Source organism: Musca domestica, unplaced genomic scaffold (genome assembly GCF_030504385.1).
Source record: "Musca domestica strain aabys unplaced genomic scaffold, Musca_domestica.polishedcontigs.V.1.1 13, whole genome shotgun sequence".
Lineage (NCBI taxonomy): Eukaryota > Metazoa > Arthropoda > Insecta > Diptera > Muscidae > Musca > Musca domestica.
Window position 1 is genome coordinate 15,772,353 of NW_026712172.1, and position 18,553 is coordinate 15,790,905.

General features: G+C 37.7%; 5 protein-coding genes across 7 annotated transcripts; 2 read left to right on the forward strand and 3 right to left on the reverse strand.

Annotated features, from left to right (window-relative positions):
* Positions 1 to 582: 582 nt before the first annotated feature.
* LOC101896615 (S-adenosylmethionine decarboxylase proenzyme) lies at positions 583 to 2,289 on the forward strand. Its single transcript, XM_005175620.4, has one exon. It carries the CDS (start codon positions 987 to 989, stop codon positions 2,067 to 2,069), a length of 1,083 nt encoding a protein of 360 aa, XP_005175677.2. The 5' UTR covers positions 583 to 986; the 3' UTR covers positions 2,070 to 2,289.
* Positions 2,290 to 4,839: 2,550 nt separating this feature from the next.
* On the forward strand, positions 4,840 to 7,054 carry LOC101896798 (large ribosomal subunit protein eL22). Its single transcript, XM_005175621.4, has 3 exons — positions 4,840 to 4,997; positions 5,196 to 5,756; positions 6,685 to 7,054. Exons 1-3 carry the CDS (start codon positions 4,986 to 4,988, stop codon positions 6,949 to 6,951), a joined length of 840 nt encoding a protein of 279 aa, XP_005175678.1. The 5' UTR covers positions 4,840 to 4,985; the 3' UTR covers positions 6,952 to 7,054.
* A 1,467-nt stretch (positions 7,055 to 8,521) lies between these two features.
* On the reverse strand, positions 8,522 to 10,106 carry LOC101896969 (exopolyphosphatase PRUNE1). 2 transcript variants are annotated; one of them, XM_005175622.4, is made up of 3 exons: positions 10,001 to 10,106; positions 9,655 to 9,772; positions 8,522 to 9,604 (listed from the first exon to the last, which is right to left on the reverse strand). In XM_005175622.4, the coding sequence occupies exons 2-3, from the start codon at positions 9,697 to 9,699 to the stop codon at positions 8,537 to 8,539; spliced, it is 1,113 nt and encodes a 370-aa protein (XP_005175679.2). In that variant the 5' UTR covers positions 9,700 to 9,772; positions 10,001 to 10,106; the 3' UTR covers positions 8,522 to 8,536. The 2 variants fall into 2 exon arrangements, with proteins under 2 accessions (XP_005175679.2, XP_019892840.2); XM_020037281.2 differs by lacking the exon at positions 10,001 to 10,106 and having other exon boundaries at positions 9,655 to 9,972.
* Positions 10,107 to 11,375: 1,269 nt separating this feature from the next.
* Positions 11,376 to 13,213, reverse strand: LOC101897144 (60S ribosomal export protein NMD3). Its single transcript, XM_005175623.4, has one exon. It carries the CDS (start codon positions 13,119 to 13,121, stop codon positions 11,556 to 11,558), a length of 1,566 nt encoding a protein of 521 aa, XP_005175680.1. The 5' UTR covers positions 13,122 to 13,213; the 3' UTR covers positions 11,376 to 11,555.
* Positions 13,214 to 15,878: 2,665 nt separating this feature from the next.
* LOC101897324 (60S ribosomal export protein NMD3) lies at positions 15,879 to 17,751 on the reverse strand. Of its 2 annotated transcripts, XM_020037287.2 has the most exons (2): positions 17,312 to 17,450; positions 15,879 to 17,246 (listed from the first exon to the last, which is right to left on the reverse strand). In XM_020037287.2, the coding sequence occupies exon 2, from the start codon at positions 17,150 to 17,152 to the stop codon at positions 16,046 to 16,048; it is 1,107 nt and encodes a 368-aa protein (XP_019892846.2). In that variant the 5' UTR covers positions 17,153 to 17,246; positions 17,312 to 17,450; the 3' UTR covers positions 15,879 to 16,045. The 2 variants fall into 2 exon arrangements, with proteins under 2 accessions (XP_019892846.2, XP_005175681.2); XM_005175624.4 differs by having other exon boundaries at positions 15,879 to 17,751.
* Positions 17,752 to 18,553: the final 802 nt, after the last annotated feature.

The window sequence follows — 18,553 nt, forward strand, 5'->3', positions numbered from 1 at the left end:
CCTTTAAGAAATGTCACAAAATATGCTTAGCCATGACTGCAAGCTTCTTATGTACTTACAACCATGGTACAATGAAGAGAAGGTAGGTCAACTTTGAAAAAATTGCCAGTATAGAGATCTACCTGTTTGGCTTGTAATGTCAGAATTAGTATCAAAACAATAAAAAAACAAACAACTTGTTGCATTTATTTTGAATAAATAATTGAAAACCGCGATAACTGAATGAAAGGTCAACACTTCTTTTCAAAATCATGTACTATATGTCTCTAAAGGACTATTTCGCTACAAAACTCTAGATTTTGTCGATGCATGCGTTGAAATGAACATTTTGAAAACACCCGAATTTGAATGTTTTCTGAACAATTTTTTGTTATTGAAAAGAAAACACATACATAAACAAAAAAAGATGACGTATTAGGCCAAGAAAATAAAAAAATTGAAATCATATGGTAGTTCTGCCCTACCTTGATATCATTGTACCATGCTTACAACCTTACTAGATGATTCTTGCAGGAAATATAACCAGACAGACCTAATAAACAGTTACTTAATTTACCGGGATGGCAACACTCTTCATCCCCAAAAGAATCCAAACATATTTGGGGAAAAATCCCCAATACTGACAACGCTGATTACAGCTCCAATACAAAATAGCAGCACACAATCATAAGGAGCCGAAATAGGGGAGCTAATAGCCCAGAAACGATACAAAAAAAAAAAACAAAATAAACAATAAAAATCGAAAAACCCATACAAAAAAGTCACCAAAAAAATATGAGAACTTATTATTCGGAGTAAACTAAAGCAGCAGCAGCAGCACAAGGCTAAAAGCACAAAAAACGGGGGGAGCGAGCATAACAACTAACATTGAGACGAGATAAGACAGCTGCCATCGGGCTCGGCGGACAGACAGGCACGTGTAATCTTCTATTTCTGTTCGAGACACAACACAGACATCATCATTCAGCATCCAACCATTGTCAAGCATGGAGGAGACCAAGCATTATTTCGAAGGTGTCGAAAAACTGGTGGAAGTGTGGTTTGCAGATCCCCCCCTCAATCCAGATGATGCTGACCTAAGGAAGATTACCAAAGAGACCTGGGATGGTCTGTTGCGAGCGGTCAAATGTGAAATTATTAGCTTCACCAAAAACGAGGAGGTCGATGCCTATGTTCTCAGCGAGTCCAGTATGTTTGTGTCCAAACGAAGATGGATTTTGAAGACTTGTGGCACCACAACACCTTTGAACTGTTTAAAACCAATGATGAAATTGGCAGCCGAAATGGGTTTTGTGGAAATTACGGATTTCTTTTATTCGCGCAAGAACTTTGCCAGGCCAGAATTGCAGCTACTGCCGCATAGATTGTTTTGTGAGGAAGTGAAATTTTTGGACACCATATTCGATGGCGGTCATACCTATTGTTTGGGACAAATCAACAAAGATTGTTGGTACCTCTATACCCTCAGTCATCCGGAAAGGGAACGAGATGATCGGCCGCTCATTGAAATACCCAAAGTTGAGATGAAAGGTTTGTCGGAGCCGGATCAGACCATTGAAATACTAATGGAAAAGCTAGATCCTCGCATTATGAAAATATTCACCAAAGAACTGTGCACGGATGGCAAGGATGCCACGGTGAAAAGTAAAATTAATGAAATCCTACCCGATATGGTAATCGATGATTTTCTCTTCGAACCCTGTGGCTATTCCATGAATGGCATTAACGGCCGTGGTGAATACATGACCATACACATCACACCCGAACATGAATTCTCCTATGTTAGCTTTGAGAGCAACGTCTCCATGAACAATTATACCGATTTAATAAATCGTGTCATCCAAACATTTTTGCCATCGAAATTTATTCTCACCATCTTTGCCAATAAGTCTTCCGAGGCTTATGCCACCATACGGGAATTGGAGTATAACGACTATGGGGTCCAGTGGCAGAGATCTGAAATGCAATGTTGTAACTTCCCCTCCTACAATCTTTTGTTTGCCACCTATACTGCATGTCGAAATCAAGGTGACGGTGAAGAGGAGAAGGGTGAGGGCATGAAATGTTAACGACGAGAGTAAACCTTATACAAAGATGCTATAGCAGAGGATATTGTTAGTTACTAATCTACTACTATTACTACTACTACTACTATGTGTATGTAATTTTGTTTTTAATTTTTAAGTTAATTTTAAAGAAACACAAAAACAAAAATCAAATTGTAATTTTAAAAAACCGAAACTAAGCCGAATAAAATGTGACAAAATTAAAGTCAAACTTTAGCGCAAAGAGACAAGTGTTTTTTTTTTTCATTTTTGAAATGCTTAGCTTAGAACGAGGTTTTTTGTAACTATTGAAGAAGAATTCAGAGATTAAACCTCATGGAATAGTTCAAATGGGTTATCAGTTGACTGATAATTTGTCTAACACGATGTTCTTTTTATTTTTTCAAAAACGGTCTGTGGCAAGATTCATAGTTTATTCAACTTGGTATTTGCAAAAGATTTTTCAAAAGGTCCTCTTATCTTATGGAAATGAGGGTATATATTTTTTATGGTCAGCATAAAATTTGAATTCGATCTAGTATTGAAAATAAGATATATCGTTTCACGTTTTCGTATGGCCCCCATATGGTACCTTCCAATATTTGGTATTTTGATGATTTCAGCTACATTATTCACCGATTTTTTTTTTTCAAGTTTCGCATTTGAATATTGTAATGGCATATGACAAAAGTTGCCCATGCAGGTCCACATCGTCATATAGACACTAATATAACTGCTACTTTCGATATTTTTAAGATTTTAATAGAATTTTTAATGGATTTTATTTTTTATTTATTATTATTATTATTATTTATTTTTAATTATTTCATTTCTAGATATTTAATTCGACCTTTATTATATATTGTTACAAATGTAAATTTAATAAAAAAAACGAGCTCGAGGTCCTTGTTGTTGTTTAATTATTTATTATTTTCGATATTTCGTCCTCCAACGGAAGACATCATCAGGAACAATACTGTTTAAACATATAACAAAGTTTTACAAAATATCGCCAAGCTTCGACGCCGACCTTGTGTTGTAATTAAACAACAACAAGGACCTCGAGCTCGTTTTTTATTAAATTTACATTTGTAACATTATTTATTTATTTTTTTTTGAAAATTGCCAAATTCGTTACAAGACAATTTTCTGTCATAGGCTGTAGTATCCCTTACGAACTTCAAATACCAAATTTGAAATAATTCCGGTAAATAATGTCGCTAAAATCATCAAAATACCGAACATCGGGTGGTAACTTTATATGGGGGCTACATGAAGACGTGGACCTGCACAGACAATTTTCTGTCATAGGTTGTAATATCCATTACGAACTTCAAATACCAAATTTGAAACAATTCCGGTGAATAAAGTCGCTTAAATCACCAAAATACCGAAAAAGGGAGGTTCCCTTATATGGGGGCTATTTGAAGACGTGGACTTGCACAGACAATTTTCTGTCATAGGTTGTAGTATCCATTACGCACTTCAAATACCAAATTTGAAACATTTCCGGTGAATAATGTCGCTAAAATCATCAAAATACCAAATATCGGGAGGTGCCTTTATATGGGGGCTATACGAAAACGTGGACTTGCACAGGCAATTTTCTGTCATTGGCTGTAGCATTCGTTACGAACTTCAAATACCAAAATTGAAACAATTCCGGTGAATAATATCGCTAAAATCATCAAAATGCCGAAAATTGGGAGGTACCTTTATATGGGGGCTATACGAAGGCGTGGACCTGCACAAACAATTTTCTGTCATAGGCTGTAGTACCCATTACGAACTTCAAATACCAAATTTGAAACATTTCCGGTGAATAATGTCGTTTAAATCATCAAAATTCCGAATATAGGGAGGTACCTTTATATGGGGGCTATATGAAGATGTGGACCTGCACAGACAATTTTCTGTTATAGGCTGTAGCATCCGTTACGAACTTCAAATACCAAATTTGAAACAATTCCGGTGAAAAATGTCGCTAAAATCATCAAAATGCCGTTCTGGTGGCCAACGGAAGGTGCAAATTTTCAGCTGACCCCTTCAACAAGTAATCACGATCATATTGTTTTTTCTTTTTTTACAAACTGCTGGACAACGAATGTTTTCTCATCGGAGAAAACCAAATTCGGCAGTTCACCACTTTCGCGCCCAAGCGAAGCAACTCTTTAGCTCTTTTGAGTCTATTTTCTTTCTGTTGCGGTGTAAGTTCTTGCACTTTTTTGTATTTCAATGGCTTTACCCCGAGATCATTTTTTGATAATTACCGAATTGAATATTGCGATATGTTCAGCACACGAGCCATTTTTCGGCTACTGCGACGCGGATTTCGATCAAGTCGCTTCTTTACTTTTCGAACCATTTCAGATGATGTTGCTGTTTTCTATAAATTACAAACAAACAATTAAATTTTCCTCTTTTATAGACAGAAGAAGATTGTTAAAAATCGCTGTAGTTTTGTAATATTTGTTTAGAACTTACGATTCTAAAATCCACGTTTTAGTATCCTCCAAAAAAAATACAAATTCTAATAATTCATGTTTTTGTATTCACCGAAAAATATGAATTTTGAAAATAAACGATTTTGTACCATTCAAAAAATATACATTTTTAGATTATTTTAATTATTCTATGATAGAATCTTCCTTCCTTTCCTCAACGCGTCGCAAAGTAAAGACTTTCATTGAACTAGGTTCGTTGCTCTTTGCGGTGAATTGTTTAATTGAACGTTTTTCTCCCGGAAGAACAAAGAAAAAAACACTTTCCTCATTCTCTCTCTTTGATGAAAGTAACATTGTGTGAACACCGTGTAAAGAAATTTCTTTGGGTTATTTGACAATCGGTTACTTCATGAATACCGACTACCAAATGAAAATTAATGTCAAAATTGACACAACACTTTCCAGTTCTTTTACTTCAAAACGTCGTTGTTGAAACATGGCACCAACTGTGAGTGTCCAATAAATTTATAAAATCCCATTATATTTAGTGAAAAATATTCAATAATTTTCCAATAAAATAGTGCATGCTGGAATTGAGTCTAAGAATCAGTAAAAATTTATGAAAAATATCTTGGGATTGCTAAGAAAACAATGGATTAAATTTGTTGGCAACAGTGTGTAATGGTGGATTTTATTTCCTTTCTAGGCTAAGACCAACAAGGGCGACAAATCCGCCGCTACTGCCAAGAAGGCCGAGCCAGCAAAGGCTGCTGCCGCTCCCGCTAAGGGCAAGGTTGAAAAGCCAAAGGCTGAAGCTGCCAAACCCGCTGCTGCTGCTAAAAATGTAGCCGCCAAGGAAGTTAAGGCTGCCGCCAAGGACGTCAAGGCTGCCCCCGTCAAGAAAGACACCAAGGCTGCCGCTCCAGCCAAGAAGGACGCCAAGGCCGCTGCTCCCGCCAAGGAAGCACCCAAGAAGGAAGCCAAGGCTGCCGCCAAGCCCGCTGCTGCTGCTGCTCCCGCTAAGAAGGCTGAACCCGCCAAGACCGACAAGCCCGCCGCTGAGAAGCCACACAAGGCTGTTGTTGCCAAACCAGCTGCTGCCAAGCCCAAGAAGTCTGTGACTGCTGCTGCTGCCGCCGCCACTGGCAAGGTTGGCAAGAAGGCTGTATTGCGTGGCAAGGGCCTCAAGAAGAAGAAGGTCTCTTTGCGTTATGCCATTGACTGCACCAACATTGCTGAAGATAACATTTTGGATGTTGTTGACTTCGTAAGTAATTTAAAAGAACCCCCACGACCAGCACCCATGATGCTATGCAGCATCAGTAGACCGATAATGTGTTCATCAATATATGGTGGCCTTTACGGCCGTTATATACTTTGCTTTCCTCCTTGACCTTGAAGGTAAGGTCTCCCCCTTCCGGTTCTCAACGAACAGATAAAAATTTGAATGTGTTGGATATAAAATGTCCACACACACACAATTGTTTCTCTATTGAAGAGGGGCTCTGGATATAGCACAACGGGGTAGCCCTTGACTGCCAGAACAGGGTCTGGCCAGGGGTGCAACCGGCTGTGAACTATATCAAGTCGTGCTATGTGTACCGCCAAGTGGTGGGCCCTGGGTTGGGAACACTTGCACCCGCAAGTGCCTAAGCCAAGACACATAGTGCGCCCTGCCAAAACGTGTTTCCAAGTTGGACGTTGCAGGATTCCCATATATGCAAGCAAAGTTCTGTGTCTCCAAGTATTCTTCACGCCCAACACCAAAGATGGGCGTTCATCTAAAATATCTTTAATGAAGAAGAGACGTAGTCTAAGCAAAAGACAAGGTCAATACAGGTAAACATTCTAAAATATATAGTCTTTCCTTTTTTGGTCCTAAGTTAAAAAATTTATATTTGGAATACTTCTTAAAATTCGTCTCTGTAACCAAAGGCCACGACTTGATTTGTTTTCAGAGAGTGATTACCCTCGCTCTGAGGACAGTGTACTCTGTGGCAGATTAAAAATCAAAAACTCCTTCAATATTTGGTTTTTAAATTATCACCCAGATTTAATAGCTTAACAATGGAAGAGACAAAATATCAAATCATATATAATTACAGAGACGAGTTTTGAAGCGGTACCATCCATCCTATTTGTCATGAAAGTATTTCCATTTATTTGTTTTTTCTCGATATTTTTTGTCAATTTAGGAAAAGTACATCAAGAGCCGCATGAAGGTCAACGACAAAGTCAACAACTTGGGCAACAATGTCACCTTTGAACGCGTCAAGATGAAGTTGTATGTAAACTCTGATGTCCACTTCTCCAAGGCCTACTTGAAGTATTTGACCAAGAAATACTTGAAGAAGAACAGTTTGCGTGATTGGATCCGCGTCGTCGCCAATGATAAGGACTCTTATGAACTCCGTTACTTCAGAATCAACTCCAACGATGATGAAGATGAAGACGCCGAGTAAGAAGTTACTTTTTGTTTTACAAATTATAATCAGATGAGAGCTTTTTGATAAAGTTTTAATAAAACAACAAAACAATATAGTTAACTTTATTTTAGAAGTTAAATGCTTTTGTTTTTTATCGGTTCTTTGGGTACCAAAAAATAAGGGGATTTGGCTATGAATATAGATACCTGCTATTAGATGTTCTGTATATAGGCACTTTAAGGATATTTTGTGTAATGCAAACCCTCGAATGATCTTCCATGGACCTTTGAAATATTTTCCATTTATGTAGAACCTGTGAGAGCTGTTCTCTTTGGATTTAGAACGATCTTTTGTCCGTAAAAGGCCTTTGAAAAGTCTTACCTACAGAAGAACTTTGAATTTTCTATAGAAGGCCTTGAAAAAAGCCCATCTCAATACAGAGCTACCTGCGGATAGATCTTCTGTCTATTGTGGTTTGAAGGGTATCCTGTCTGTAGAAGATCTTTGAAAGATTCTCCATGAATGTTGGAGAGGTATATCTGTATTTAGGGCCTATGAACGTGTTTTTTATACCCTCCACCATAGTATGGAGGGTATATTATGTTTGTCATTCCGTTTGTAACACCTCGAAATATACATTTTAGACCCCACCAAGTATATATACTCTTGATCAGCATAAAATTCTGTCAATTTAGCGATGCCTGTCCGTCACTCTAGCCTCCGAACGAAACGAAGTAGGTTGATAAAATTTTACTCAAATGTGTATTATGTCTGCAGGACTTTTGGTATGGGAAATAGGTGATGTAGGTCCACGTTTTGGCGTAGCCCCCATATAATGGCACCTCCCTTTTTTCGGTACTTTGGTGATTTATGCGACATTAATCACCGGATATGTCTCAAATTTGGTATTTGAAGCTCGTAATGAGTAGTAGAGCCTATAACAGAAAATTATCTGTGTAGGTCCACGTTTTCGTATAGCCCAAATATAACGGTACCTCCCTATATTCGGAATTTTGATGATTTGAGCTACATTATTCGTCGGAATCCTTTAAAATTTGGTATTTGAAGTTCGTAACGGATGCTACAGCCTATGACAGAAAATTGTTTGTGCAGGTCCATGTCTTCGCATAGCCCCCATATAATGGTATCTCCCGATATTCGGTATTTTGGTGAATTTAGCTACATTATTCACCGGAATTGTTTCAAATTTGGTGTTTGAAGTTCGTAACGGATGCTACAGCCTATGACAGAAAATTGTCTGTGCAGGTCCATGTCTTCGTATAGCCCCCATATAACGATACCACCCTATATTCGGTATTTTGATGATTTTACCTACATTACTCACCGGAATTGTTTCAAATTTGGTGTTTGAAGTTCGTAATGGATACTACAGCGTATGACAGAAAATTGTCTGTGCAGGCCTACGTTTTTTGATTTTAGCTACATTATTCACCGCTTTTTTTTAAGAATCGCATTTGAATATTGTAAGGGCTTATGACAAAAGTTACCTATGCGGGTCCATGTCGTTGTATAGGCCTAAAAAAATTAACGGATGCTATTGTTTTTAAGAATTGCCAAATTCATTCCAAATTACGTTTTTTCTCTTTTTTAATTTTCAAAATTATCTAAATACTTTTACAATTGGTAAAATATGTTTTCTAGTGGCCTTAATGTTATCCTGCTTATAAAATACACCACTCATAAATTTGCAATCCTCATGCAGCTTCAGCAACAATTTCGGTTCTTCTGAATGTTCGAGTTTTTCTTTTATATCAACAAAAAGTGTGGCATTTTCAATATTTATTAAACCCAAATCACGATGGACACTATTATCCTCCGGTTTAACGTACATGCCCATAAGCAGAATTATTTGACAGGAATTTTCCTCGGCAAATTGTTGAACGTATTGGCTGGCATTTGATTTCATGATAAATTCTTGGACGGGTAGAGGAAATCCTGGCAAGGCTATTTTAAGATTTCCATCTTTTTTGCTTGTTATGATTTTAAGGTCTTTTCTCAAAAGTTGGGCCGGTGTCAAGGCGCTAACATCGGAACGGGCCTTGACCAGATTATTAAATAGGTCAGCTCTCGGCAGCAAAGAAGGATTTAAGATTTCTAGAGTACTTTCCAATTTCGAACAAATGTCCACATCTTTTGGGGTGGCTCTGGCCGCCTCTTCGGAAAAATTCACTGTATCCAAAACAATTGCACTACGTAACAATTCCAAAGCCATTTGTTCTTCGCCTCCAAGTATATTGTTTTGTATAAATAATTCGGCTATAAGCGAGGCACAGGACCCAACTATTTGTATATTGATATCACAATTTTCAGGAAAATTTGCCATTGCATCTTTGGGACGATGATCATAAATCGCCACAGCATTCTTCAACACGGGGCTGACATGATGATCCACAAGAACCAAATTGTTCTCCTTCATAAATTCCTCTGTCAATTCATCGCGAAAGGTAAGTAAGTCATCGCCAATGTTGTATTGTTTGAAAAGATAATGTACCTCCGTTTTGAGTGGATAATCTCGACGGGGTATATTTAAAATGGGTAGGAAGTTACAGCCATTCCTGCAACTCTTTGGTGCCAATTTACTTTTGTGATAGAAATAGGCCAAGCTAACAGCCGATACCGCCGAGTCAAGGTCACAAGATTCATTGCCCAGCACAATACAGCAGTGTTCCTAAAGCAAACAGATAAGTTGCAGCCGGAGTTAGTTATATCAAAACTCACCTTTGCATTGAGGAATTTTCTGCTCTGCCTTAAGAAGTTCAGCATTTGAATGACCCACTCACTCAAAGGAAGGAAAACCGAATTGACTACCTCGTCTGCCTGCTAGGCAAAGAAAATGCTTCATAGATACAATAAAAGTAAATAAATTAATAATATTTTCCACTAATTGGCTAATTGGTTAATGAAAGTTAAGTTAGGTCGATTTGATCTTTGTTCATGTTTATTGTTCTTTAAATCACGCACAATCTCAACAATCACACACACATTTGTTCTACATTTATCATGTTTGTTCATAAATTTTTATACGAAATACATTAAAAAATTAAGTAAATAATTAGCAATTTACCAAATCGTTGCCAAATAACGAACGAAGAAACTGCGATATGGCAACGCTGAAACGAAAGACAACACAGAGAGAAAATCGAAATAAAGATGGAATCAAAAGGGAAAGGCGGACAACACAAAAGGAATCAAAACAAAACGGCCGACAACACTGAAACAGATGTTTAAAATATGGGTTATCATTTTACGATGATTAGCAAACAATTTGCTATCGATTCTTTGTGATTAGCAGAGACCACCATGCATTGTGACTTTCAAACGGTGTTCACATAACATTTGAAACCCACAAATTTTGTAACGGAATTTACGGAATTTAGTAGAATAGTAGTGGAATTTTTCAATTTTTTTGCCATTTTTGATGTCATGGAATCAAAACAAAAAGCTTGACAACTTAAGTGCTCCCTAGATCGAAAGTGTTTTTTGCCAACGAAAAATAAAAACGTTCCAAGCCGTCATCGACAGCGTTTGCATCAGCTGGCTGGCTGCCGCCGTCGAAAAAGTCGTTTATCTCATTGCCATTAGTTCTGTAGTCCTCGTTTGTGAACCAAAACATTTCAATTTCAACTATTCAGTTATAGAATTAAATAAAAAATTAAAATAAAAAAATAATAGAATAAAATAAATTAAAATGACCAAATAATTCCCCTACCTCGAATAGACCCGAAAAATTTGTGAAAAATGTATTTCCAATTTATTACAGGATTTTTTTTTATTCTTGTGGGACGGACAACAATGCCGAAATATTTGACCCGAAGTTTCGGCTTTGAGACATGGATCTAATAAAACTATATGCATTACTTATATTTAAAAGCTTGCATATTTTTATACCCTCCACCATAGTACGGAGGGAATATTAAGTTTGTCATTCCATTTGTAACACCTCGAAATATACATTTTAGACCCCACAAAGTGTATATATTCTTGATCGGTATAAAATTCTATGTCGATTTAGCGATGTCCGTCTGTGGAAATCACTCTAGCTTCCGAATGAAATCAAGTAGATTGATAAAATTTTACTCAAATGTATATTATGTCTGCAGGACTTTTGGTATTGAAAATGGGTGATGAAGATCCACCTTTTGGTATAGCCCCCATATAATGGTATCTCCCGATATTCGGCATTTTGATGATTTTACCGACATTATTCACCAGAAATGTTTCAAATTTGGCATTTAAAGTTCGTAATGGATGCTACAGCAGTAGACAGATAACTGTCTGTGCAGGGGCACGTCTTCGTATAGCCCCCATTATGACGGTACCTCCTGATATTCGGTATTTTGTTGATTTTTGAGACATTATTCACCGGAATTGTTTACAATTTGGTATTTGATGTTCGTAATGGATACTACAGCCTTAGAAAGAAAATTGTCTGTGCAGGTCCATAATTTTCTTTTTTATTTTGATATTAAAATACATTTATTTCTTAAATTGTTTTAGAATATTTCTCTGTAAATTTCATTTATATATTACATTATATAGTTTTTTACATTAATTTTTCGCCTTATAATAGTTACCTCATTATAAGTTATAAATAATAAATTTCCTTCCTTCCTTCCTTGCTACAATTGAGGCTCCGCTGGAACATCTTCACTTTCCCCCATTTCATCATCGGCACATTCCAATGTTAAATCTTCCAACATTTCGGCCAAAGTGATGCGTGGCACATTATCCTTGTAGCCCAAGGTGTCACCATCATCCACGGGCACTTGTTTCTTTGAATCACGATAGATATTCACTGACTTACGATAATCCGGATCCTCTTCCAAATCCTCCAAGAATTCATGATAATCTGGTTTGCTGCGTTCATCGGTTGCCTCCTCGGCCAAATGGCGCAATTTCCATAAACGTTGATTACTTCTTGTATTACGATCGGTATAGCATTTCTTTACCAAAACCACATCGGGTATGTGTTCAGCATTTAGCTTATCATATTCATCATTATTTATGTTCGCCTCACCCAAATTGTAACCCATAACGGAATCGCCAACCTTCAACAAATGTCCCAAATGACTGCGTGTATGTATGGTATTGTCGTTGATGCCCAACTCGGAGGCTCGCACAACCCATATATCACAAAGAACATGACGGAAAGACAATTGTCCCTGGCCAGGATAGTATTTACGATCTTTGTCTAAAATGATTTCCACATCCATGACTACATACTCGACAAGTTGTTTGGGATTGCATATGGCCTCGAATGGAGAACGGAAATAGGCCTGACCTGAAACTTCAGCAATTTGGGCAGTCATTGGATCAATTAAATGTATGCCACTGGTTACTTTGTTGATCAAACATATGGGCGACAAGTTACCCAATTGTTGGCGCAACTTCTTGGGCAGACAAACTGCACTATCTTTGGACAAGGGTACAATTTCCACAGACCAGGTGTATTTGTAATTGAAACTATTGCTGTGTATGTCATGAGAGATGAGACGCTTTGAGGATGTCACTTTGACCGGCACCATTGTCTGCAGGAAGTCCACCATTTTACGGGCATGATTTTCGCTGGCATAATAAAAATCCAAACCACCATGCATCGGCTTTATGCCCAAGGTATTTTCATGGGCCTTGTGTTTCAATATCAACTGTTCCAAGTAAAAGAATGTCTTCTTATTCTCAGCACGTTGGCGTACCTGCACCATGCAACGCCAAAAATCTTTGGCCTCCGTGCGATGACAATCATCGCACATTTGATTTTGAACAGTAAACTCAACGATGAACACTTGCTGCAATACCGTTCCTCCGGAAACCTCTCCATGTACAGTCAACTTTACCTTAATACGTTTCGAATGGGCTTCGGTCCACACAAAACCAGCATCAACAAGTTTCACCTCCTTCAGGCCTTTGAGCTTTTTCAAGCACAACGCCAGCAATTCTCTTGACTCCAAAGCAGCTTGTATCCATTCTCCTGGAGGCTGTAAGTAACGTTCACAGTTGCGACAGAAATGCAATACCGCCTGTTTGGGTATTCCCTCGGTAATGTCAACATGATTGCGCAGGCAAGTGACGCACATATTTGAGGGATTCGGCTGTATGGCCACACCACATTCACAGCACAATACCATTGATGTTGGGGTATTGGTGGCCGCCGTGCCGGTGGCACCAGAAAAATCAACGTATTCCATAATTTAAACTCTTTATTTTACGTAGTATAATTTTTTTAATTTTGTCGATGTTGACCAGCAGCAAGAAACGAAAACAAAACACGTGTGTGGTGTAAATAAAAGATTGACAGTTCAACAATGCCAGAGTCAGTTTGAAGATTACAACGCCGTTATTACAATAACCTAATGTATGGTGCATCTTCATTGTTAACGGAGAAAAATTGAGTTTTTTTATATTATTACCATGGTAGAAAAATACAGGTAGATGCATCAACGCTTGGGAGCATTGATATGTCAACATTTTTTAAATTTCTTTTCAAATATAAGTAGATTTTTATATGTTTTCTTATACGACACAAATCGTGGGTTGTAAAGATATGCATTTTTCAACAATTTTTACAAATTTAAAAAAATTTTCATTCAACATTTTTAATTCCAAAATTGGTTTGACAGTTCATTGTCCCAGCAGCTGCGTCTACCTATATTCTTCTACCATGATTATTACCATGGCACACAAAAAAGGTAAGGTGTGCCCGACTTCTGACAATTTTGAATATGTTTTTATTGTTTTAAAAAATGAAAACAAAATATTTTCATTTCATTTTCGCGCATTAAAGTTTTTAACCAGTTTAGCCATGAAATTGAAAGAACCGTTTCAATCATGTTTTTTGAGAGAAAATCCAGGTATTTTATATATTTTCGCGCTATTTAACTCATATTAAAAATGAGTCAAAATATGATAAAATTAAAACAACTTATGTATGTAATTTTGAATGATTCTGGCAGGATTTCTGTAGTTTTAGAAGCTGTTCTACCTCCTTATTGTACCATGTATAATATTAATGTCGCCGTTCCTATAAGATTTGATCCTTTATATTTTAATGGCGAAATATGAATGCAATGCTCTGTTCCAGAACCGGCAGGAATCTGCTAGTTTCACATTCTTGCGGTTCTGGAATACAGGCCATAAATGAAAACTTCTCAAGCGTTTCTTGATATAAATTTTAATTTAATTATAAGGTGAGATAAACGCCACAATTTTAATTTTTTTAAATTTTATTGAATGAAAGCTAAAAATGTCGGAAATAGCATCACATTTTAGAATAAGTTTAGATTTGTTGGAATTGGTCACCTTTGACAAGTATTATGGCCTTCAAACGGCCAATGAAACCGTCACACGCTGCCCGAATGTTGCTCTGCGGTACTTTGGACCATTGCCGACGAAGCGCTTTCTTGGGGTGATCGACACTTTGGTGTTTTTTAGTGACAACCATGTTTTCCAAAATACTCTAGACACAATAGTTCAACGGATTGATAACCGGAAATTTTGGCGGCCATTGTGCGCTGGAAATGAAGCGAGAAACCTCATTTTGTTACCATTCTTGGGTGGCGCGTGCTGAGTGCGATGATGGTACTGAGTTCTGTTGGAATGTCCAAGGTCTGCAGTCAAAATGTTTGGCTTTAATACACCCTCCAAAATATTTTAGCCATAATATTCGGCATTTATTCTGATGCCACAGTCGATTAATACGACCGGAGAGCGACCATCGGCTGTTGTGGAGGCCCACACCATCACCATGGCCGGCACTTGAGTTCTAGTGGCCAACCGAAGATGCACATTTTCAGCTGACCTCTTTGGCAAGTAAACACGATCATATTGTTTGTTTACAAACAGTTGGACAACGAATATTTTCTCATGGGAGAAAATCAAGTTCGGCAGTTTACCACTTTCGGTCATGCGAAGCAACTCTTTAACTCTTTTGAGTCCATTTTCTTTCTTTTGCGGTATAAGTTCTTGCACTTTTTGGAAAATCAATGGCTTTAGCCCGAGCTCATTGTTCAATATTTGCCGAATGGAATATTGCGATATGATGTTCACCTCACGAGCCATTCTTCGGCCACTGCGACGCGGGTTTCGATCAAGTCGCTTCTTAACTTTTCGAACCATTTCTACTGATGTTGCTGTTTTCTTCCGTCCACTTCCTTGACGTCGGGCTACGCTGCCAGTATCACGGTAACAAGCGATGGTACGAGACACCAAAGATTTATTCATATTTAAATGCTGGAATGCTCTAACGATAGCCACTTGTGGGTTTCCAGCCAAATATAAAGAAATCACACTATCACGCTTGAATTCCATCACGAATATTTTTTTGTGAAAAATTCTCACGAAAAAGCTTTTGAATGCCTGTAAACAATATAATGAGCTGTCAATGGAATAATTTTAACAGCTTTCGGACGAGTGGCTAAGAAATGACAGCAGTCTGAAGTTGGTTGCAGTTTCTTCATCGCACCCTGTACTTTTTTATCATGGTAGAAGAATACGTTGTGATCATTGATATGTCAAACATTTTAAATTTTTTTCGAAAATAAGTATATTTTTATATGTTTTCTTATACGACGCCAATCGGGGGTAGTTATGATATACATTTTCAAAAATTTTAACGAATATGTCACACAATTTATAAAAATCTACTTATATTTGAAAAAAAAAAAAAAAAACATTTAAATTTGTTTGACATATCAATGCTCTCAAGCGTTGATGCATCTACCTGTATTCTTCTGCCATGAAACATGCTTTTAAAAACATTTTAATAGCACGTTTACATTGTGATGTTTCTAAATTGACCACATCATTATATATTCTGCAAAAACTCTTTTAGGCCGCCAAAAAAACTCTACCATAAACAATTGAAATGTTTTTTTTTCAAATTAAAATAATTTTTTTCAAAAAAAATAATAATATTTATTAAAAATATATTAAAACAAAAAGTTGTACTTATGAACACATTATTGCACTGATTGCAATGAAAAAAACCCGACCAAATTAATAAGTTTTGCAACTTCAAGTAAATATTGAAAAATATATCAATATTGTTCAATTATAGGATATATCGATCGATATCCTGCAACTATTCTAAATTTTCCATCAATCACTTGGTTTGTCATCTTTTATCTTCTGTTTCATTTTCATTTATTGTCGATCCCAAGCTGGCACTTTCATCTAATCTTTCAGCAAGATCAACATCCGTGCTGTTGTCTTCCTCACCCATTTCTGTTTGCGGTTTCGTCTTATCTCCATAAACATTTATATTCTTTCGCAACTCGGCGTCCTCTTCTAGATCTTCAATGAAATCAAGTTTATCTTTGACCAGACTTTCATCGACCGCACCATAGGTCAAATGTTTTAATTTCCAAGAACGCTTCTTATTGCCCGCTTGTCGATCGTGCAGTTTTCTCACCAAAATAATGTCGGGAATTTGATGACTTTTAAGTTTTTCAAATTCCTGCTCATTTATATTAGCCTCTGTCATGCTGTAGCCCATTACGGAATCGCCAACATTTAAGATGTGTCCCAAATGAGATCGGGCATGTATTGTATTGTCATTTGTGCCCAGTTGGGAGGCACGTACCAACCAAACATCACACAATAAGTGGCGTTCCGACATGTGTATTTGCCCCTTGGTGGCTGATGATGGTTTATGAGATCCCTGTTGCACTGGTTCAATATCCATTACGATGTACTCCACTAACTGCCTAGGATTACATATAGCCTCGAAGGGAGAACGAAAATAATTGAGACCATTTAGTTCGGAAATCTGTCCGGACACGGGATCAATTAAATGCATGCCATGGGTTACACGATGCACCAAACACAAGGGTGGTATATTGCCCAAGATGTGACGAAATTTAGGAGATAAACACACCAAACTGTCCTTGGAGAGCGGGGCAATTTCCACCGACCATGTGTACTTATAATGATGGATGTTGCTATTCTTGTCGTGGGATATTAGACGCCTTGATGAAGTCACCTTCACCGGTACCATGCTCTCCAAAAAGTTCACCAATTTCCGCGCATGATTTTCTGTGGCAAAATAAAAATCTAAACCACCATGCATTGGCTTGATGCCCAGGGTGTTTTCGTGCGCCTTGTGCTTAAGTATCAGCTGCTCCAAATACAAATAGGTTTTCTTATTTTCAGCATGCTGGCGAACCTGGACCACACAACGCCAATAATCCTTCGCCTCAACACGATGACATTCGTGGCACATTTGGTTTTGTATGGTATATTCCACAATGGCACCTTGTCGCAGCGAAGAATGGTCCGCCTCATTACCCTCCACAACCAGTTTAACCTTGATCCGCCTGGAATGTTTCTCTGTCCATATAAAGCAGGCATCGATTAAGTGTAGATCTTTCAAACCTCTCACCTTTTTCAGGCACAACCCCAGCAACTCTCGTGATTCCCATCGGGCATTTATCCATTCACCGGGTGGTTGCAGATACCGTTCACAATTCCGACAGAACTGCAATTCGACTTGTTTCGATATATTGGCCGTAATGTCTAGGTGATCACGTAAACAACTCAGACACATATTATGAGAATTAGACTCAATTCTTACTCCACATTCACAACAGAGAATTGTATTTCTCTTGATCTGCACCGTCTCTCCGCTTGCATTTTTATTGGGTGAACCTTTTGCATTGAAGTCAACGTACTCCATTATCTGCACTTGAGACCCGGGCGCTACGTGTTATAGATATAATGTTGACAAAAAGAGTATTTTTGGGTGATTAATTTAGGTGCCCGATTAAGTGGTGGCAATCCCACAGTCCCACTCTTGAAAGCTCGCTCGGAAGAATTTCACCATTTTAGAAATCTCACCAAAATAAAAAACGTCCCAAGCATTCAAAGCAAAGAAAACAGATGGGAATTTGTTTGTTTGTTGAATTTGTTTTGTAGTAGTCGGCTGTGAAATGTTTGTGCAAAGCAGCCGCTGATTGGTAGCAGCCGTCGCCGCCGCCGAAAAAATCCTTCCGCTTCGATGTTTGGGTTATATACAAGGTGGTGCAAAAGTAATCCTCCTATCAGAAAATGCTATCAATTTTACGATTGGACTTAACGTCTTAACTACAGCCAAAAAAAAAAAAAATCGGAGGTTTACTTTTGTGCCAGTGGGTTTTTCCTCCAAAAATTAATTTTGTCCTTAATTTTACAACTTTCATTCATGTTTGCATTTTTTGTCGATACAAACATTTTGAAGATAGTGCCTTTTTTTGTTTCCAGCTTTCTGCGAAAATTCCAACCCTTGGACAAAAATCCTACCTCGGATGAGGGAGAAAAGAAAACTTTCTTTCACTTGAATGTACAGAGTGAGATGAAAAAACAGCAACCAACTTCAGACTGCTGTCATTTCTAAGCCACTCGTCCGACAGCTGTCAAAATTATTCCTGTGTGCCTATTATATTGTTTACAGGCGTGCAAAAGAATTTTCCAGAAAAAAAGTTATTCGTGATAAAATTCAAGCGTGATTTCTTTATATTTGGCTGGAAAACCGCAAGTGGCTACCGTTAAAGCACTCCAGTATTTAAATTTGAATAAATCTTTTGTGTCACGTAGCATCGCTCGTTACCGTGATACTAATAACGTAGCCCAACGTCAAGGAAGTGGA